Below are 21,932 nucleotides of genomic sequence, written 5' to 3' on the forward strand. Positions count from 1 at the left end.
CACTCACTTATTCTTGACACTTTTGGTCCTAACCATTTACAACCTTTTGCAAAGTACATGGTCACCAACTTGAGAGATATATCATACGTAAACTCCGTCTTACACTTGGCAAGTCTTATTTATGTATCCCAAACTATCACTCATCGTCCCATATAGTCTTTAAGACATAATCAACTTTCATTTTCCCTACCAAACATTGGTCATGACACACAAATGAAATCATAGTATTTCTATATAATATGTAAGTTTAACTAAATGGACATGTTGTGTTACAACAATGGCATGGATCCACCATAACCTATAACCACTTATCAGTAGTCGGCTCTAATGCAGTTTTTAAAATATCTTTAAATTACAAAGAAAATAATTTCGATAGATAATTTACTATATATTTATCAAAAATAATATAAGTTCTTTTTTTGTTGTGTTGTGACAAGCCTCCAACTTTTATTCTATTTTCCTTAATTGAAAAGCTTCTTTATATGGTTCAAGACTGTTCGGGTAATCATGCATAAAATTTTCACCTACCCACATTGCATCTACTATTGGTAAAACTTTGAATTTTAGCAAGAATTTTTGTAACAAATGGCCACTTTTGTAATTAAATCCATATGCACAAAATTTGTTCAGATTTCAAGAGTTATTTTGTTTCTTCGACTTCTAGAGGATCTTCAATAGTGGGTTTCTCAGTTTCTGGTTTAATATAATTCTTAAGCACTATGTATTTTCCGATAAGCAAGAAGCTCAAGTTGATAAGAAACTTTATCTAATTTGTCAATTACTATAAAGGGCCCCGAGTATCTAGAGAGTTTAAAAAGATGATTTCTAACCTGAGCCTTGTTTTAGCCTTCTTTTATTAAATTTTAGGAATACATATTGACCATTTTCAAAATCCAAATATCTTCATTGTTCATATCTCCTTGTTTTGTCACTCTTGGGCAGATTTGATAGTGGCTCAAGTTCGATCCATTAGTATTTTTAATCTTGAAACAAACTCATCAAGAGCAAAAATCTTATCTTTAGTGTGAATGATTGGAGGAGGAATCACTTTACCCTATATTATCTCATTTGGAGCTTTCCTTGTGAAAAAGTACATTGTATTGTTGTGAGCAAACTCCAACAATGAAATATATTTCTCCCATTATGACTTTATTCACTAACATAAGCTTTCAACAAATCCAAATGAATGAGACCTATCACCTCCGTTTGGCCATCAATTTGAGAATAAAAAGATGAAGGGAACTTTAAAGTGGTTCCCAAGTCATATAATATCATGACCTTGAGACGTTCTTAGAATAACTAAGATGAAATCCACTCTAATAGATTCCCATGGAGCATTATTAGACACCAAAGGAAACAAATTTAATAAATATTTAACTAAGTAAATTATTAAAATGGATACAAGTTCTTATTCTTTTGTCTTGTGACAAACTTCTAGAACTTACCTTAGCTAAATTCTAAAAGGCATCTATTATAAAATAATAGGTTTATTATACTTTTATTATGATAGATAGTAAAAGTAGACCATATTGACATTTTGCATGCATTGTACGTATAGGAAAATATTGGTAATACTAGTTGGACAAGACCTCAAAGTCTTGAACAAGGGTCCATTATGAAAAAAATGTAACATTCCTAGTGGTTATATGGGTATTATACCATGATGAGCACATATACATCTTAAGAATGGTCCCCCCCACCCAATCTCAACTAGGATTGCATAAACTATAAGCTCGCATTAGAAACTGTCATTTAAAACTATCATTCCATGAGGACAAATGCAAGTCTATCTTTAACAAACTCTCATTCAAACATTTTCTGATTGCAAACAAAAGTAGGCAAAAATATATATGTTTGCTTTTTCTTCTATTTCAAATGCTAATGATGATTCTTTCTCATACTACCCAAACTTGTACCTATTCCATAATACTTCAATTCAAAATTTTCACCTATTTGACTATGTCATGCATGATTTTACTAAATACATAATTTCAGCACAAATGAAACTATTAGAAAGCACAATGGCCACATTCTCTCACTACACATTCCACTTCATATTCAATACTCCACCTTCAAGGTTTTTTCTCCGAATACGTTTTACATGCCCAAGGTTAACCAATGGTGCACAAGCATTTAATTTCCTGCCCAAAGAGACAGATTTGATCTCAAAATGACTGAAAATTTACTTGTGATATTTATATTTCAAGATGTTATTTTCAATTATACACATGCATATGTGCATTTATTTACAAGAAAATCACCACCACATACCTAGAAAGAAAGTTACATCAATGTCTACTCCCAAGGCCAAGAGAAAACAATAGTTCCATAAAATATCTAGACATAGAGCAAAAAGTAGGATAATTGGAAAACTAGAGAACAATCATGCCCTCTAGAAGGTGTGGCTCAAACTTAATCTCTATAATATCCATTTCTACCAAGAAAAGAAATGTACTAATCTACACCACAATCAAGTAACCAAGATTAAAATAGAACACAAGCCCTATATAGGACAATAATGATAATATAAAAAACATTAATCTCAAAGCTACATGCTCTTGAAGAGAGTGTCCAATGCGAAGCTACATGGAAAGGCAATCAAGTAGTCTAGAATCTTTAGTGCCAAAAGTGGCATATATCAAGAAATACATCTCCACTTCTTCAACACTCAACATTAACCTACAACCTCTTCTATCTCCTGCTCGACAACCTCCTCCAATACTTAGGAAGGGTCTCTATTGTGGATATATGATGTCTCTCAATAGCGTGGTGACATCACAATGTCCAAAATCCTATACTATGACAATATCAAACAACTCCCATCTATGTCAAGTCTTGAAGTCAACTATATCTAGAAGTGGCATAGGAATAATGTTCGATTCCTACCCAAAGTGCAAAAATAATAACTCCACTGAGTATCCTCGCAACTGCAAGCTGTGTTGAGCCACTAAAATTAAAGGCATGCACTAGTCCTAAATTTAACTTCATTAAAATAGCCACAAAATGTTTATTAAAATAACTTCATTAAAATAGCTGAGTCGATGACAAAAATGAGTGGTTACACCCGATGAATCTACTGTCACTCATGTCCTCATTTCTTTCTTCTTTTCTTGTAGTCTCTCTCTCTTCTTCATCTCTATGTTCATGTTTCCTTTCCATTTTGCAATCTCATAAATTCCCCCTATAAATGCGCGAGAATAAGAGATTATCTTCAGTGTCGGAAAAAAATAGGACCAACAACCAAATAATATGATTTTTAAAAAGGTCCCGCTTTACTGCCTAGAGGTGCCATCTACCCATCTAATCCACCCTGCCCACTCTACCCATACCATTCCTCCCCCAACACTACCACTCATGTTGCTATGGCCAAGAATACCTTTATGGACAAGACTCATTTCAACGGATCGAATTTTACCACTTGCTAACATAATGCAACGAGTGCTTGAGCCTCATGGTCTTTGAAACCTAGTAGTTGGTTTAGAGTCTATGCCAGACCCTCAATTAACCCACCTTGACCGTATACATCAATAGAGAACTCACAATGCTATAACAAATGTCAAGTTAATGTAGGGATTACTTCTTGAGTTTTACTCTCAGTTACAACACTTTCCCCCAGCATCCGATCATTGGAGTCATCTAATTGACCATTATGCGGTGAGAGATTGAACCCAACAAATTAATCTTGATTATGAGGTGCAAGATTTTTCCATTAAGGAAGGGAATGATCTATAGTCAAGTTGGCTAAATATAGGCAATTACTTGCCAAGTTCACACTATTGGCTCACCGAAGTCAAATGACGATTAGCTTACATTCTTCTTAAACAAGCCACCCTCTAAATACATCCACTTTATATAGCACATCAATTCATTGCCCTGATTGATGACCTTCTATGAAGTTGAATGCTAGTTTTTGCACTACGTGAAGCTCCATGATCAAGTCCACAAAAGGTCCTCTCGCTCATTTTCATATTCATAAGGGGCTCTGATGAAAAAGTGGAACATTGGAGATGGAAAGAACGCTCAAGCTAGAAAGGCGACTCAAATCAAGGGTGACACCACGTCCTCAATCAAAACCAAAAAAAAAAAAAAACTAAACTAAACTCATCCGGCAACAACTTCCTTAAAATAATAGGTTTTTCCCACACTATCAACACTTGGGCCATGTAGATGAGCAATGTCATATCAAGGTCTATGGTCTTTCAGCTAAGAAGCCACAACACACTACGAATACATCCACTGGTGGTACCCTCGCCTAAGTTCTTAGGTTTTGCATGCCACCCTACATTAACACACTAGAACACCTAGCTCTTGGCATACTAATCATTACACAAGCAAGAAGAAATTAACACTGAGCATGCAATGGAAAAGTATACATGCTATGTGGTACAAGAACAAGGCAAAAGTAACAAGGTGCAACGTGAATCAAGTTACATTGAAAGTTTTCCCAAGTAAGCAACTCACTTACGATTAATGACTAAGCCATTAATTAGCCCTTAATTTAAAAAAAGATCTAATTAAGAAACAGCTAATTACTCATTTTGGAAAGCTTATCATGGCTATTTCAGGCTCCTCTCTTATTTTGAGCAGCCCAAGTTTAAAGATAGCCATTCTTCTCTTCTTTGCTATAAAAATTGCAAGTTTCAGCCATGAAAAATGAGCTAATAGTATGGATGGAACATGGACAGCAGCCAATCTTCTCCTCTTGGCATGGGGATTCCATTAGGCAATCTTGTTACTTTGTTTACAACAAGGTATGCAAATCCTCTCTTCTCTTGTAAGAACTCGATTCTAGTGCACTTTCTAGGCAACTTTGTCGTCGCATGAAGAAAGCAACGTTCTCACAGTTTCATTGGAAAAAATCCCTCTATTTGTGAGAGGAACAATGTGGGATTGCGAAATTAGGTTCAAATTCTAGCTGTATTTTTTAGGGTTTGGCAAGCGAAAGTGTTCATTCGCATTTTTTAACACGTTGCAGTTGATTGGAGGCCAACATTCAAGGTGACAAGGTCATTGTGCATCCGTGGATCAACGGAATAGCTGAAATACAACCATTTGTAACCAATTTCAATCTTACATCAGTAATCTAAAGAAATACCATAAGAGACGCTCCTGCGATATGATGGGATCAGTCGTTGTATGCAAGCTTGCTCTCAAGAGATCTTGTTTTCAATCAGTTCGGGGCCAACAACTATCATGTCTCGTGCAAGAGCGCTCTAGCTCAAGTTATGTGTGGAATTTTTTTGCAGAATTTATTGTTAAGCTAAATTAACTCTTTGTTGCTAAAATGTGGTCTACTACCCTTTGGGCTTCCGACGACTGGTTTCATGGTTCCATTGCAAAGACATCACCATCTTTTTGAAGGAGGTGAGCTCGTGATCATCTCAAGGTGCAAACACATGCATTTTAGCTTGCTATAATTCAATTATAACAAGGTTTATACTCACTCAAAACAATGAATAGCAAGAGGCAAATGATACAAGATATCACATAACAATGGTAATAGGAATGAGGAACAAGAATCCCCTCCTGGAAGACACTCAACACATGGTTTTAAGTCAAGGATGCTGAAAATGCTTAGGGATAGCAAGCAACAAATGTGATCAATAAGCATTCAGCTCAATCACAGGCAACTCCACAAGTTCAAGGTGCTCAAGAAGCAAATGTAGTGTTCAAGGCACAATTGGAAAGTGATGTTATGAAGTTGCAACAGTTAATTCAGCAACCTCAATTTGTTGAATTTATGTAGTCGGTTCCTAATGATAAAGGGAAAAAGATTGCTTTGCATTCTAAACAGCCAAGTGAAACTCTAGACAATCTTTTCAGTCAAAAATAATATACCAGCACCTGCGATGCCAAATGTGCACCGGACTAGTTCAAAATCATGATCGTCCATTGGGAAATGGAAATATTGTGTAGCATGTTCCTCATGCACAACAAACGATCCCTCAACCCAAGTTATTTTGGGGGTGGACCAGTGTTTCACGCTATGGATGCCATTGCACCCGCCAAGGGATTGGCATGCAAAATGCAGCTGGTTTTCAGCCACCTATGTTAGGTATTCAAGGGAATTATCATGGGGCATTGCAGCCTGAAATGCACATGGGCATGTATGGTAAGATTGATGTGTGGCTAGAAATGCAAACTGAAATGTTTGGTCAATTGGGAGGTCTTGTTGGGCATATGTTAAATACAAATGCAGCAATGGCATCACTAGGGCCACCATTTTTGCAGCCACCAATGTATGATAGTTGTTGACACTTTTGAGTAAAGTTAAAGATTACAAAGATGGGGTAGTAGTCAAATTTGAAACCTTAAATGGTATGCAGGATAGATTGAAGGCTTTGACCTTCATTCAACAATTTGATGCAGCCTACTCTTAGGGCAATTTTTCCGAGCATTCAAAAGCGCACAAGGTAGCCACTTTCTTCAAAGAGAATACACTTCAATGGTGGGCAACCCTTTCGATACAAGGCAAGGCACCAACAACTTGGATGCATTTTAAACATGTTTTCTCTTCCCAATGGCTTACAAACACTTTTGAAGTGGACGTGACAATAGCTTGGTACAAATTGGATGCAAACCATTGTGCTGATTTAAAAGAGCATGCATACAAACTTTGGGCAACTTTGTTTGTCAATTGGCTCTTTTTGTAAGGTCACAATGGCTGAGCAAATAGAGACCTATGGTTGTGGTCTACCCAAAGAAATCCAAGACTATTGCACCAAGATAAAAGTGAACAGCATGGCACAATTGACTAAAAATGCAAATACAGCTTATGCATTGATGAAAGGCCATGTCACAAGATTTAGGGGCAGCAAAGATGCTTCAAAGGACAATGCTGAAAATAAGGGAAGCAATACTGTAATTTTGGGCAACAAATTTGAAAAGTCAAAAAAGGGTCAACAAGCTGAAAATAAGTCTAAGTCATCCTTTCAAAAAAGGCAAACAAGGGAAAAAAATACCATTTGCTAGTATTAAGAAATCTGTTGAAAGGAAGGCATTGTACGATGTGAACAAATGCAATGTTGTATAGCAAGAGGGGCATATAGCACGTGAATGCTTAGAACGAAAGTCTAAAAACTTCACACATGACAATACGGATTAGAAAGGCAAGAAGCATAAGACTACAACTAGATTGGTGTTGGTGAGCAACCAAATACAAATGCTTCAAAGCTATGCCATGCATGGGGCAAAGGGAGGTCCACTTCAGCAATTTCTTCAGTAATGAAAAATCATCTCTCTACATACTTGGTTTTTGCAAAAGATGCTAGTAAAGATTATGCTAAGTCTAATGTTTCAATGTTGAATAATGAGTGGACAAATTTCTTAAATGAATTTCCAGATTTCTCTTTTTGGCCTCCTTGCCTAGAGAATTACCACCTGAAAGGCCAAAGGTGTTAGCGATTGTCAGTCATCCCCTGGCGGAACAGGCAGCCACGTCACTGCCACGTCAGCTGCCACGTGGCAGTCTGGTACAGTTGGACAGATCTGTACCAGTCGGCTGCATTTAATGCAATCAACCTGCCATATTTGATCGCATTATTCTTGGCTATTTATAGCCGGCAGTCTGCACATTGTTCCCATGTGTGTTTTGCAGATTTCAGGCTGGAGATTCGTGCAGACTGCAGCGTACTTCGAGGTGAACAGCAGGTTGCATCGTCGAGGTGGAGACACGCAATCCCGCGCACTGCGCCCATGTATATATCTGCATATCTTTGTATACAGCACACCTTATATAGCAGATCTTCATCTTCCACTGTCTCTCTTTTTTTTCGTAAAAGGTAATTGTATTAATTACGAAAAAAATACAAGATTACTTGATTACAAGATACATGACGACAATCTAAGCCATCATGTGAAGAGGTTCTAAGTACTACAAGTTACAATGTCATGGCAAAGACGCAGAGGAAATTGCCATTTGCCAGGGACGTAAGTCCTCCCTAGAGAGCAAATCAAAATGGTGGAGAAGAGCTAACTGCCAATACAAGAGGCCCTTAAGCCTCACAATATGCCGCTGAACATTATAGGCGGAGTCAAAAAGAAAAGCATTCCGAATGGTCCAGTTATGCCAACAGTCCCAATATCGAAGAAAGTGATACATGAGCTTCATATGTGGCTGTGCCGGAGTGGGGTATTTGGGCTGGCCAAGAAGCAATGGCAAAGTGTGGAGCTGAAGTAGATGAGTGCTCACAGCCTGGAAAAAAATGATGCAATCTGCCCTGTTGGTGCTGAACTTGCTGCTGCTCCACATGGGTTGGGATTCCACAATAGTGGTGCAAAAGAAACAGGTGCCATTGGAGATTCGTCGCTTGGAAAGAGCTGAAGCAAGCGGAAGACCACCAATCATCACTCTCCAAAGAAAGACTTTATATTTAAAGGGTGTCTTGTTCAACCAGCCCTCCATCACAGTTGCCCTCCACCATGACCGGGATTTATGCAATCCCCATAAAGCATTTGCTTTAGTAACTAGCCATTGATGATCTTTAATCAGAAGATGATAGACTTGGTTAGCAGAAGCTTTGCTTAAATTCAGCCGGCCTTTAGATCCCAATCCTGCCAGGGATAATCCGAAGCAAGGGCAGGAAAGGGTTGTCGGCTCTGGAGCACCCTCAAAAGTTGTTCCCATAAAGGCCTATATCCACGAGGGATCCTGAAAAGCCTCCTAGCTGTACGAAACGATATAAGCACATTGCGACTGGCAAGGGTGGCATCCGCAACCGAAGACAAGCCCAAACGTGCCATCCGGTTGATTTGTGGTCTAAGCTCATGTTTACCTTCCCACGAAAGTAAACGCGAGACTGCCAGTAATTTCAATTGAAAGGAGTTAGTAGCTAAGCGATCCTCCGTTGGATGCCACTGAGCCTTCTGGAGGACGTGTTTCCAGGAACATACCAAATGAGTAAGCAGCGATGAAGAAGAACTGGAGAACCGCGAATCAGCATTAAAAACATGCCACCAAGAACTCCGGATTTGGGTATTGCCATGCAGAAGCCCATGGCCCTCAAGGAAATAACGGGCTATATCGACCCACGGATGATGATCCGAGCACATGGCGCGGAAAAGAGACCAACGGAGTGCCTGCATGTGAGTTTGGGCATCTAAAATAGCTCCGCCACCCATGCGTTTGGGGGTGCACGCATGCGACCACGAGATCCAGGAAATACCTGCATGCAATGAGTCCTTCTTCCATAGCATGAAGCGAATAGACTGAGTAAGAGCATTCAGAGTCGTAGTAGTCCAGGGCAACAATGGCAAGAAATATGTGAGCATTGGCAACATAATTGTCTGGGCTACTTTGAGGCGAACATGGAAGGGCCAGGCCTGAGACTTCCAATACATAAACTTAGCCACCATTTTCTGAGAAATCCACTGCAGAAGCTGCTTTGGGGGAACATCAACACCCAAAGGGTACCCAAGATGCCTGACAATGGAGCCACGAGGAACAACCAGACCCTGCCAGTCCAAGGACTGCAAATCCGACTCCGTGCAGCTTAGAATGGCTGATTTGAGCGCATTGATACGAAGCGGACGCCTGACCAAAGAGACCCCAAGCATCCAATGCTTTTCGAAGGTTATCCTTGTCCACACGCAAAATCATAAAGGTATCATCCACCAGGGATTGGCTAATGAAGTGCTGTCCTATAGGAAGCGACAGTCCGGCCAACTAAGAAGAGGCTGCCATATGAGATAACATGGAAAGAACTGGATGTGTCGCAAGGGCAAAGAATAGAGGGCTCAAAGGGCACCCCTGTCTGACAAAACGGGCAAGGACAAATGGCTCAGTAACACCTCCGTTCAGCATGACTCGCGAAGACGCCGCAGCGCTAATGGTGTAGATTAGACAAGACATCCGAGCACCAAAGCCCATAGCAGACATAAGTTCAGCAACGAAAGACCAGTCCAGAAAGTCAAAAGCCTTTTCCAGGTCCAGTTGAATCAGTACTACCTCCTGATTAGAATGCCTTGCATAATCAATTGCCAGTTGAGCATTCAATACATTGTGCAGAATATTTCGGCCCTTAATGAAACCATACTGGAGAGGATGCACAAGGGCAGGGAGATGCTTATGGAGCCGATTCCACTCTCTCTCTCTCTCTCTCTCTCTCTCTCTCTCTCTCTCTCTCTGTGTGTGTGTGTGTGTTCACTCTCAATCTTGGTCCCACGCTTCCGCATCGCTGCACTCTGACATGGTATCAGAGCAGTGAAGAAGGACTGACTGAGTGAAGAACCTGTCTGAAGAGGAGATTCCATCGCGACACAAGGCTGCGTTTCCAGTGTTCGAGGGCGAGCAGGAGGGCTGCGCATCGGAACAAGGCTGAAGCGAGTGTGGGCGCACGGGAAAGGAGTCCAGTTGGTGAATTTGCTGCTGTTTGCTGCTGTTTGAAGAAGAGGAAGGCTGTGTTTTCAGCTTTCAAGTGCAGGTTTTACTTTTTCATCGCCTCCAGCGGGTGAAAAAGGTTCCGGACACAGAAGAAAGAGCCCTAGCAGGCTGCGTTTACACAGTCAGAGGGGGCTACTTTTGCGTTTGTGCAAACATTACAGGTGAAGATGTCTACAGAGATTGACTTGGAGTTCCAGACGATCATGGATCGGAAGGTGCCTGTCTTACCGGCTCTTCCCTCAGATCAAAAGCTCGATGGCGACAATTACCGCATCTGGCGCGTGATGATGTTGGCCATCCTTGAGTCTTACGATTTGGCGGAGCTTGTACAGGAGGAGATCGACCGGCCCTCGGTGAGAGATGAGTCCAAACTCTCTTCCGATGCTCGTGCGAAGTTGGCCAAGGCACAGTCTCACTGGGACAAACTAAAACCCCGGATTCGTTCTTTTCTTTTTCTGTCTTGTACTACAGCCGTGATAGCCCACATCGAGCACTTGACGGTGGCTCAGGAGATATGGCTGGAGCTTGACCAGATGTATAACCGGATGACCCTTATGAGGAGGGTTTCTTTGGAGGTGCAGATGCGGACCTTGTCCGTAAACAAGTCTTCTTCGTTGCGGGAGCACATCAACAAGCTTAGACAGCTTCAGATGCAGGTTCAGAATGCGGAGAAGCCGATTTCCTCCGAAGCCATGGCGATCACACTCCTGTCCCAATTGCCGCCACGATTCGGTGCTTTCAACTCCGCCCTTATTGCTTCGGGGCGTGAGTCTACTCTTTGGTGGGAAGAGTTGGTTCCTATGGTCTTGGGCCAAGAGGAACAACTGAAGGGACAGCATGCTTCCAAGTCGGAAGCATTGACCGGTCAAGCCTCTCAGAAGAAGGGGAAGGACCAAAAGAAGAAGAAGGAGGACAACAAGTCAAAGAAGGACAAGGAAAAAGAATCCACATGCCATATTTGTGGTAAGACCGGCCATTGGAAGAAGGATTGCCCCGACAAAGACAATAAGGACACCAACAAGAAGGACTCGAAGGATTCTGGAGCGGTGGCTACACCCTCATCAGCTGCATTTCTTCATCTAGCAGTCATTGAGGACTCTACACCGAAGGCTTCTGATGCTGCAATGACAGCCCCCTAGGCTCGAGAGTGGATCGTAGACAGTGGTCCCTCTCGGCACATGACTCCTTCATCAGTTGGTGTTGCCCAATTGCGACCCTCACATGGGCAAATTCTCATCGGAGATAGCTCTTCGGTGTCTATTGCAGGCCGGGGTGAGATACAGCTTATTCCAGATGGACGTGGTGGTACCCATACCTCAGAGGTGTTGCATGCGCCAAGTTTAGGGTATCATCTACTTTCGGTTCATAAGATTTGTTCCCTTGGACTTTTGGTGGAGTTTGACAGTGATTCGGTATGAGTCCTTGATCGTGGATCACGGAAGGTTATCTCATCAGGATATGAGGAGAATGGCATCTACAAATTGACGTCTTCTACCGCTCTCCCTACTCTTCTTCTTACCTCTCAAACACAGTCCGAGCTATGGCATGCTCGGTTTGGTCACCTAAACTATGATTATTTTCGGAGGGCGTCTCGTGGACAGCTTGTTCGAGGGTTGCCGGACATAGTGGTGAGCCAGCAGCCATGCGTCTCTTGCATCTGTGGGAAGCAGCATAGGGATACGATTCCCACCAAAGCTTCACGGCAGTCTACTTCACCGATGGAGCTTGTATCTACGGATTTTTGTGGCCCTATGAGGAACGAGTCCTTGAAAGGAAGCTTGTACTTTATGTTGATCATAGATGACTACAGCAGGATGACTTGGGCCTACTTCTTGGCATTGAAGTCGGAGGCTTTCTCCCACTTCAAGGATTGGCTTCTCTTTGAGGAGAACTGATTGGGCCGGCAATTAAAGACCTTGCGATCCAACAAGGGTGGTGAATTTGTTTCTAATGAGTTTGCTCGTTTTTGTGCAGATAAAGGCATTCACCAGGAGTTTGCCAACACCAACACTCCTCAAGAAAACGGCATTCTTGAACGGAAGAACCAAAGTGTGATCGCGATGGCGCGCACCATGATGGAGCACCGACAGACACCTCAGTTTCTATGGGCCGAGGCTGTGGCTACTGCCGTCCACATCCTTAACCGATCCCCCACTTCGGCCGTTGATGGGATGACACCTTTTGAGGCTTACTTTGGGACTAAGCCCGATGTTTCTTATTTTAGGGTTTTTGGGTGTGATGCCTATATTCACATTCCCAAGACTCATCGTGATAAATTTGAAGCCACTTCCCGAAGACAGGTGTTCGTTGGCTACAACTCTCAATCCCAAGGCTATCGTTTGTATGATCCCGTAAAGCGGGATGTGTACACTAGTCGAGATGTGCGGTTCGTGGAGGTTCCGGCCATAGCACCAGGTGAGGAGCATCCCGTTCTTAGAGATCCAGGGGAAAGTTGGGCTCCCGAGACGGTTCCCTTGGAGCCAGTGCCTTTTGATTCCGATTCTGTTTCCGATACAGAGTCTACTCTTCCACCGGTCACCCCCGAGGAGTTACCACTGGTGGATATCCCAGAGTCTTCCGCTGATGGAGAGCGACGAGGAGAGGTCTGGCCTCCTCCTCGTTGGGCCCGTGACACACTACGAGATTCAGGGATCGAGGGGGTCCCTAAGGAGTGGGGACCGCAAGATGGTCCGCGGCGGTCACGGAGGCACCAGGCACATTCTACGGAGCTTGTTTGCTCTAACTATTGTTTGATGACCCATGTTATGCAGGATCGAGAGCCCACCTCCATGAAGGAGGCTTTACAATCCACACCATGGAAGAAAGCTATAGAAGCCGAGTTGGAGGCTATTGAGAGGAATGGCACTTGGTATCTTGTGCCTCGCCCCTCGCATAAGAAGGTGATTGGCGTCAAATGGGTCTTCAAGACCAAGTACCTTAGTGATGGTTCTTTGGACAAGCACAAGGCTCGCCTTGTTGCTAAAGGTTTTGCACAGCGCCCCGGAATTGACTGTCATGATACTTTTGCCCCCACCGCTCGTATGGCGACTATTCGAGCTGTTCTTGCCCTGGCTGGCCATAGGAGATGACCTGTCTACCAGTTGGATGTGAAGTCGGCCTTCCTCAATGGTGATTTGAAGGACGAGATCTATGTAGAGCAGCCTCCTGGCTTTGGATCTTCAGATGGGCAAGTCTACAAGTTAAAGAAGGCCTTGTATGGCCTCAAGCAGGCTCCGCATGCATGGAACGAGAAGATTGATTTGTTCCTTCAGTCACAGTTGGGATATCGACGTTCCAAGGCCGATCCGCAGCTTTATGTACACACTTCCGAGGCTGGTTGTGTGCTTTTTGTGTTGTATGTTGACAATTTGATCGTCACAGGTGATCATGCACAGAAGGTCAACAAGACGAAGGCAGCTTTACATCAGACGTTCGAGATGACGGACTTGGGTCTACTCCACTTCTTCTTGGGCCATGAGATTTATCAGTCTCAAGAGGGGGATTTTCATCTCTCAGCAGAGATATGTACAAGAGCTCTTGGTTTCCTTTGCGATGGAGGATTGTCGGACCATTTCTACTCCTATGGATCCGAACTGGAAGGTCACTTCACATTTAGATTCTCCCTTGGCGGATGCTTCCCGCTACCGTCAGTTGATTGGATCATCGATTTGGCTCCTCAACACTCGTGTTGATCTTTGTTTTGCTGTCGGTCTCTTGGCGGGGTTCATGAGTGAACCTCAGACGGTGCATTGGCAGGCTGCTCAAAGGATACTTCGGTATTTGAGGGGGACCTCTGACTTAGGGATTCATTATCCAACAGGCACAGGTGGTTTAGATCTTGTACTTGTAGGTTGGAGCGACTTGGATTGGGCTGGCGATGTGGACCACAGGCTGTCTACTACAGGGTACTGTTTTACCTTGGGTGCAGGTGTTATCTCATGGAGTAGCAAGAAGCAGCCCACGGTAGCCCTTTCGTCTACTGAGGCGGAGTATCGGGCCGCATCTTCCACCACATGTGAGGCTGTGTGGCTTCGGAGATTGTTGGAGGAGATTCGCTGCCCCAGACTCGTCCTATTTTTCTGCGATGCGACAATGAGAGTTGCATTGCCTTGGCACAGAATCCTGTTTTCCATGCCCGGACGAAGCACATAGAGATCCAGTACCACTTCATCCGGGAGAAGCTTCTGGATGAGACCATAGCTGTGGAGTACTGCAAAGACGGAGGACAATCTTGCAGATTTGTTTACAAAGTTGCTTCCCCAGGCTCTACTTCGTAGACACACCAGATTCCTCAAGCTTTTGCCCCGTCTAGGCTCTAAGAGGGGGTGTTAGCGATTGTCAATCATCCCCTGGCGGAGCAGGCAGCCACGTCAACTGCCACGTGGCAGTCTGGTACAATCGGACAGATCTGTACCAATCGGCAGCATATTTGATCGCATTATTCTTGGCTATTTATAGCCGGCAATCTGCACATTGTTCCCATGTGTGTTTTGCAGATTTCAGGCTGGAGATTCATACAGACTGCAGCGTACTTCGAGGTGAACAACAGGTTGCATCGTCGAGGTGGAGACACGCAGTCCCGCGCACTGCGCCCGTATATATATCTGCGTATCTTTGTATACAACACACCTTATACAACAGATCTCTCTCTCTCTCTCTCTCTCTCTCTCTCTCTCTCTCTCTCTCTCTCTCTCTCTCTCTCTGTGTTCACTCTCTCTCAGTCTTGGTCCCGCGCTTCCGCATCGCTGCACTCTGACAAAAGGATCATCCGATTGACCTTGTACCTAGTACTACATCTCCAAATAGGCCACCCTATAGTATGAATGCTGCCCAACAACAAGAAATAATCAGTCAAAGGCTAAAAGGCCGGAGAGTTCTTCAAGCTCTGACTCCGACTCAGAGAAGCCTAAATGCCCATATTGTGAAAAGGGAACACATCCAGAGGAGAAATGTTGGAAGAAGTATCCTCACCTTCGTCCAAGAGTAAAGAATGGAGCTAAAACATCCAAGCCTTCTACCTCTACTCCAACAATTACCCATGAGTCGATGTTCCTTCATATTGTTGACTTGGAGGAGTCTTCTTCAGTGGTTGCCTTATCTTTTGAGAGGCCTTGGCTGGTTGATAGTGGAGCTTCTAGTCATATGACTCCACATGGTGATTTGTTGGAGGATCTATGCCCTTCTAAGGGTTCTGTCACTATAGTGACATTATTTCAATGCCTATTTGTGGTGTTGACACTTCACCTTTATTTCCTGACCTCATGTCGAGGTCCCTTTCATAGGCCCTTTATGTTCCGGACTTGGACTTTCCACTCCTCTCAGTTTCTTGCCTTACTAGGCTTGGTACCCGGGTTATGTACTTGCGACACGTTGGCAGGAGAGCAAGCTTTATAGGCGCCATTCCCCTTCTCTTATGCAAGGTCCTTTGAGACAATTGTCTATTGCCACTACTCCCGTTTCCGCTTGTGCGCCATCTTTTCCATAGGTACCTTCCCATCCCCCACCCTCTCCTTAGGTGGTTCCCTCATACCTCCCATCCCTTTTAGAGGGGGCTGATCTCGGTGATGCAACTATGGATTCCTTGCCCCTACTTTTCAAAGGGGATTTCCCAGGATCATAAGGAGCTTCTTCATCGGCAATTTTCATTGACAGACTTTATCAACATTGGAATTCCTCTTGCCACCCTAGGATCCATTTCTTCCTTGGTCTTCTGCCACATCCAAGATCTGAGAGGGGGTGTTAGCAGTCATGTTTGTCATGCTTTGTCATCTCCTGCCTGTGAGCCTCAGTCTGAGTCAGATGAGGACTTTTGGAGCTCTGAATTCTGTCATGTGTTTTGATGGGGGAGGCTACAATTTAGGTATTTTTTGGCAATTTATAGCCATTCTCCACTTGGCAATCATTACACATTAGGTCATCTGCCTTCTTCCCTGGCAAGTACACACTCCGACTCCATCATCTTTCTCTGTCTTCAATGTTGCCGTCATCATCAGACCGATCTGATGTCCTCACTGATGCTGTGGGCTGCATGCAGGGACTGATCAACCCATCATCATTGTATCAACATTCTTCTTCAATCAATGCAATATTCTTCCCTCATCTTCTACTCTCTCTCTCTTTTTTTTTTCGTAAAAGGACTATTCTCTCTCTCTCTCTCTCTCTCTCTCTCTCTCTCTCTCTCTCTCTCTCTCTCTCTCTCTGTTTTCATGTTTCTCTTCCGTTGCGCACTCTCATAGGTATTACCAAATATGTGTAAGGCCAAAAGATGTGCACAAGACACCTTTTAGGACCACTTTTGGGTTGAGTTCTCAATCGTGCCATTTGGGCTTACAAATATGTCTATGACATTTAATCACATGATGGATCAACTTTTTCGACCCTACATGTCTTTTATCGGCACATTCTTTGATAATAGTATAGTCTACTCAAAGAATAAGGCAAGACATCAAATACATTTGACTACTTTGTTTAACAAACTCAGAAAACACAAGTTGGTTATTAATGCAAAAAAGAGTAAACTCTTCATGTCAGAGATTCACTTATTATAGCATATTGTCTTAAAAGATGTTGCTAGAATGGATTCTACAAAAGTGAAAGTCATATACAGCTGCCCTCATTTGAGAACCTTGCATGACGTACGCAACTTTTTGGGACTATGTTTGTATTACAAAAGATTCATATGCCACTTTGCTGAAATTGCTTCACCCCTTCGTGCATTGCAAAAGAAGCAAGTTCCACTCACATGGGCTGATAAGGAAATTGCAGCATTCAATAAGCTGAAAGAAAATCTTACTTTGGATTCAATGTTGATCTTGTCAAATCTTTGAAAAGCTTTCATTGTTCAATGTGATGCATGCAAGAACAACACTAGTGCAGTTCTCATGCAAAAAGGCCATGTTGTGGCATAAAAGAGTAGAATTTTATAGGGTGCTGAGAAAAATTTGCAGGTTTATGAGAAAAATTTGCTTGCTATAATTCATGCTCTTTCCACTAGGAAACACTACCTGCTACTCGGGGCTAATTTTGTTGTACAGACAGATCATCAAACTAGGCAATATTTTCTTACTCAAACTACATTGTCAGCATACGCAATGGGCCAACTTTTATCCATGTTTCACTTTCGAACAATACACATGGAGGGTTTAAAAAATGTTTTGGCTGATGCATTTTCTAGGAAACCACAGGTTTCAGCGGTCTCTATAGGATATCATCATGAGCTAGATGAGATAAAGACACAGTATGTAGAGAATGAGGACTTTGCTAAAGTCTATGATCTGTTATCAAATGATTCGCACAATAAGCATTGTATTCTTAGAGAGAAATTCTTTCTGATGCACTGTACTACCACATGTCTTGACTCATAAGGAAGTACTCTTATGAGTCAAGACATGTGGTAGTGGGAACGCCCTGTTTTCAGCCTTTGGTTGGCCAGATCACATGTTTTTATCATTAGTTCAGCCTATTTGCTCTTCACTCCCTATGTATAGTTGCCCAACCTATGCCTCCCATATTCAAATTGCATCATCATTATTCCAGCCATTATCAATCTCTCATTATGCTGAGCCAGATCTTGAGTCATCTCAGCCCAACACCCTCACCTCCACAACATGCAAGGACTAATTGTGTGCAATCTTGTGTCAGGATTCTTTATGTTCTTTTGTGTTTTATCTTTATTTTTTTTCTTCTCTCCCTGTTCCTCTTCTGTTGTACACTCTTACATGGTATCATCACCAAACTGAGAGATGGAGAGCCCATATACAGCAACATTTTCAAGTAAATCTGTTGCATACAGATTGTAGGAAACTTATCCAATAAGGCTACCAATCCAAGTCATGGCCATATTCTAGGTTAAGAAACAAGTGGCACCACCAGACGCCTAGCAATATGTGTCAAGAAAAGCAATAAGAAGAAAGGCAAGGCACTTGTTGCGAGGAAAAAGATTCTTCTCATGGGTCTCCAAGAAGGAATTTAATTATCAAAGGGTGTGTTATGCTAATACATTAGCAACGCCAAATTATATGAATGTTTTGCATGCTTACATGGCTCCTTTTATTTTAACCTCTCTTTTGCATTTTGGACAACAATAGGATGTTTTGTTAGCATATGGCTCTCAAAATTGTCATTTGAGGCTTTATTGTCACATCCACATGGGCAAATTTGTCCATAGCAATGACAGACTAGCTAATTAACGTTAGCTAAGGTTGTTTAATCTAGTACATTCAATGTCCAGATTTTCAAGAAACCTTGTTACCGATCTAAAGCAACGTTGTTAGGGTAGAGAGCAGTATGCCAGTAATATATGCTTACACAATTTGGAAGGAATTCATTCAAGAAGGCCATGTGTAAGAGTTTCGAGGATAAGAAAGCTGATCTGGCAATTGGATCCAAAGAAGCTGAAGAAATACTAGGAAAAATCTAGGTTGAGAGTCATTCTTGGGCTTGTTCTTTGCATCTACCATTTAGGTACACACTATGAATAAAAATGCACAGTTTTTACTCCTCAATCATCTTGTACTTCTCATAATGAGAGGTATTAATGACTTTCTTTGTTTACTTTAATCTATCTTTCTCCCTACATTTAGTTTGGAATTTATTCACTACAGTAGGAAATGCAAATTCAGTCATCTAGACTTGGGTATCTTACTTTCGGACTGTCCCCCATGCCATTTTGCAAACACATCACCATAACCAACCATATGGCCTAAGTGTTTTATATGTTCAATGATTAATCAAAGCATCCCCAATACATTCAATTCAACATTAAAAGGAAATGATCTCACCGGATTAGAGTGTTTGCTGATTTTGGTTCTATTTTTGCAACATACACATCCACTATAAAACAAAATCAAAATCATTAGCGTTTAGCAAAAAGACGCATAATTAAGGAAGAAAACAAATAGAATGCAGGAGATAGTTAGGCTCACCAGTGGATTGCTCTGCCTTAAGGTTCCCGGGAACATGTGTCACATCCCAAAGTTCAGGAAATGTCTCCATTCTTTATACTCGTACGACGATTGCTAGCAAGTGCAAGAATGCATGACTGACTCATCAGACAAGCAAGGCAGAACACACAGTGCGTACAAGCATTGCACGGGACCTACATGTAACAAGCGGAGTGTTTATTATATACTGTGTGTATAACATGCCGTGTAGAGGTAGATTTGCCCATTAAAAAGCGCACACAACTGTTCATAGACGTATTACATTTTGCGACAAAATATTAGGCAACATACGAGCAACGACAAGCTTATAATACCAGGTTGGAAGAGTCTCCAACTCCAAGCACAAGGGGGAAATTTTGGGCAAGTGTTCAAGATTTTGTCGGGCCATTAGCAAGTTCGGGCACGGCGTCATAGTCTAGGCGAGCAGAGAACTTATGCTCAAGATAGCTTGCATGCATCACACTTGATAGAAGGTGATAATGTGCCTTGCCTTAAACATGAATTTCATGTCCAAGACATGCATATCCACATTGCCCTGTCAAATTGTCTCTCACATAGCTAAAAAGATCAACCAATTGAAGCTTAGTTGGTGGGTCGAAACAAAGGAAGATGGTCTACTTCAATAGCATTAGAAATGGTTGGGTGAGAGGAAAAGAAACGAAAAGGATAAGCTAGAGGATTCATTGACGCCTGGCCCTAAACCAAATGTCAGAGGTTTTCTTGAAGAACTCGAAAGGAATCTTTTCTAGGGAGCAATGGATGAAGTATAGAAGCCCTAAACTTCACGAAGAAAACAAGACCCTTTAAATCTTGTAAAAATAGGCTAGTGTTTGCCCCACGGACCTACCCACCATTAGGTAGATATATTAGCAACACCCTAGCAGAATATTAGATATTTGTTTCATAATGTACTTAACTTTGGAGATGGTCAAATCTTCTTTTTGTGTGGTCTTTACCTATCTAGGCATAAATTAAGTTTGTGTTCTCTGATCATTGTGGGTGCGATTATATTGATTAAGAGTCGACTTAGTAGTTAGCTCCTATCTTAATTCATCCAACTATTATTCCAAAATGGAAAAGGCTGCAAATCCTTGAAGAAGGAGCTTGTCAAATTCAATTGAAGTGAAAGGTCAAACAAGTCAATGAAAGCCAGCTAGTCAAGGAGAAGCAAACCTAAAGGTAAAAGAATTGGTTTAGAAGACTAGAGAGGTGCCAGAGGATGATACTTCAATCTTTCAACATTTTTGAAATCTATCTTAGGCACGAGAATCCTTATCTCACTTAAATCCTATCATATCCTACTGATTATTTCTCATGAAAAAAGTGAGAGTCAAGGAACTCATTAACAAAACATACTTTAACCTCTGTAAAGGATGAACCAAACTTGAAGTGTCTTCACCCAAAGAAAACTTTCTCAAAGAAACTCCCATCCCTATAATATATGACTTCATAGATAAACTCATAAATTAGGAGGAGCAAGTGTTATCTCGAGATGCTAGAAAAACAAACTAACCTCTTTCTTGAGGCCTTGAAAGCCCAAGTTAATGAGTACCAAAAAGCCTTAAGGACGTAACTTAGATAAGAACATAGATAAAATGAGAAAAATGATCAAGCTATTGAGAGTTCATGGAACTTCCAACAACTCCTCGATGCATATACTACTTAGAAAGCTCTTAGATGATCCGCAACTACAAAAATGGGAGTGGCCATGGCCACCCAAACATTGGATGACTTGAGAATGACAAAAGAACAACAAGCTAAGATTCCCCATAGCTAAAGAACTGAGAAAATATAGAGCTAAAGATGACCCATACAATTTTGTGGAGCAATTCAAGCAAGTTCAAGCACCGGTTCGGGGGAAACCCTACTCCAATGCTCGATTCGAAGCGCGCAAGCGCTCAAGGCTTGAATCCGTTGGTCCCGGCAACAGAACCAAAATGTGGGAGCTTTCGCTTATATTACGGGTGTAGTGAGCTTACCTCCATGCTATTCGAGTTACCTTCTCTCCCGCGCACTCCAGTAGCTCCACGATCCAAGTGCAAGCTTCAAGCAAGCTCCATCCTCACGCTCCATGCTCCGAGCTCCATTGCCACGAGCAAGACAAGAGAAGAGAAGAGAAAAGAAGAAGAGAGGAGAAGATGGAGAGCTTCTCCTCCTCGGTCCCTCACCCTCACACACTCACTCCCTCACACTCTCACACTCCCTCTCTCAAGCACAAGCTCAAGCATGCAAGAAGAAGAAGAAGAAGAAGAGAGCTACTTTTGGCCACACACAAGAATGAGCTTCTCATTCACATTTCGACTTTATATCCAAAACCCTAAATCCCTTTTGGGCAGTTATTCCCTTTTCCCCTTTTTTACATGGCCGGCCGTAGCCTAGGCCCTTCTTCCCATTGTCCTTCTATCTTCCTAGATTCCTTTCCACCGCCCGTCTACATTTACAAATTGCACGGGTGAGAGGCTGGCGCTCCTTGAATTAAACCATGATGCGCTTGCGCTCTTTTACAAAAGTTTTGACTTGCGCTTTTCCTTGTGCGCCTTTCTCCCTTATTTAGGACTCTTCTCCTTGTGCGTCTTTGCGTCTTTGTCTTCTACTTTGGCTTTTCTGGA

The 21,932-nt window shown here is 42.4% G+C and overlaps 1 protein-coding gene across 8 annotated transcripts in view; it reads right to left on the bottom strand.

Annotated features, from left to right (window-relative positions):
• EMB2820 (Cytidine/deoxycytidylate deaminase family protein) overlaps window positions 1-19,901 on the bottom strand; it is a 225,124-nt gene extending 205,223 nt beyond the window's left edge. For 2 of the 8 annotated variants that reach the window (XM_087684387.1, XM_087684384.1), the window contains exons 1-4: window positions 19,638-19,899; window positions 19,306-19,478; window positions 19,162-19,213; window positions 2,071-2,141 (exon numbers count right to left, since the gene is read on the bottom strand). In XM_087684387.1, coding sequence (XP_087540513.1) covers window positions 2,071-2,141; window positions 19,162-19,213; window positions 19,306-19,375 — 193 coding nt within the window. In that variant the 5' untranslated portion in view covers window positions 19,376-19,478; window positions 19,638-19,899. Of the gene's footprint in view, window positions 1-2,070; window positions 2,142-19,161; window positions 19,214-19,305; window positions 19,479-19,585; window positions 19,608-19,637 lie in introns of those variants that run through there. The other 6 variants (XM_087684382.1, XM_087684386.1, XM_087684381.1 and 3 more) reach the window with 6 other exon arrangements.
• Between the last annotated feature and the right edge of the window lie 2,031 nt (window positions 19,902-21,932).

The sequence above is a fragment of the Lygodium microphyllum genome, chromosome 9, assembly GCF_053477565.2.
Source record: "Lygodium microphyllum isolate KBCC chromosome 9, Lygodium_microphyllum_v1.1.10, whole genome shotgun sequence".
Lineage (NCBI taxonomy): Eukaryota > Viridiplantae > Streptophyta > Polypodiopsida > Schizaeales > Lygodiaceae > Lygodium > Lygodium microphyllum.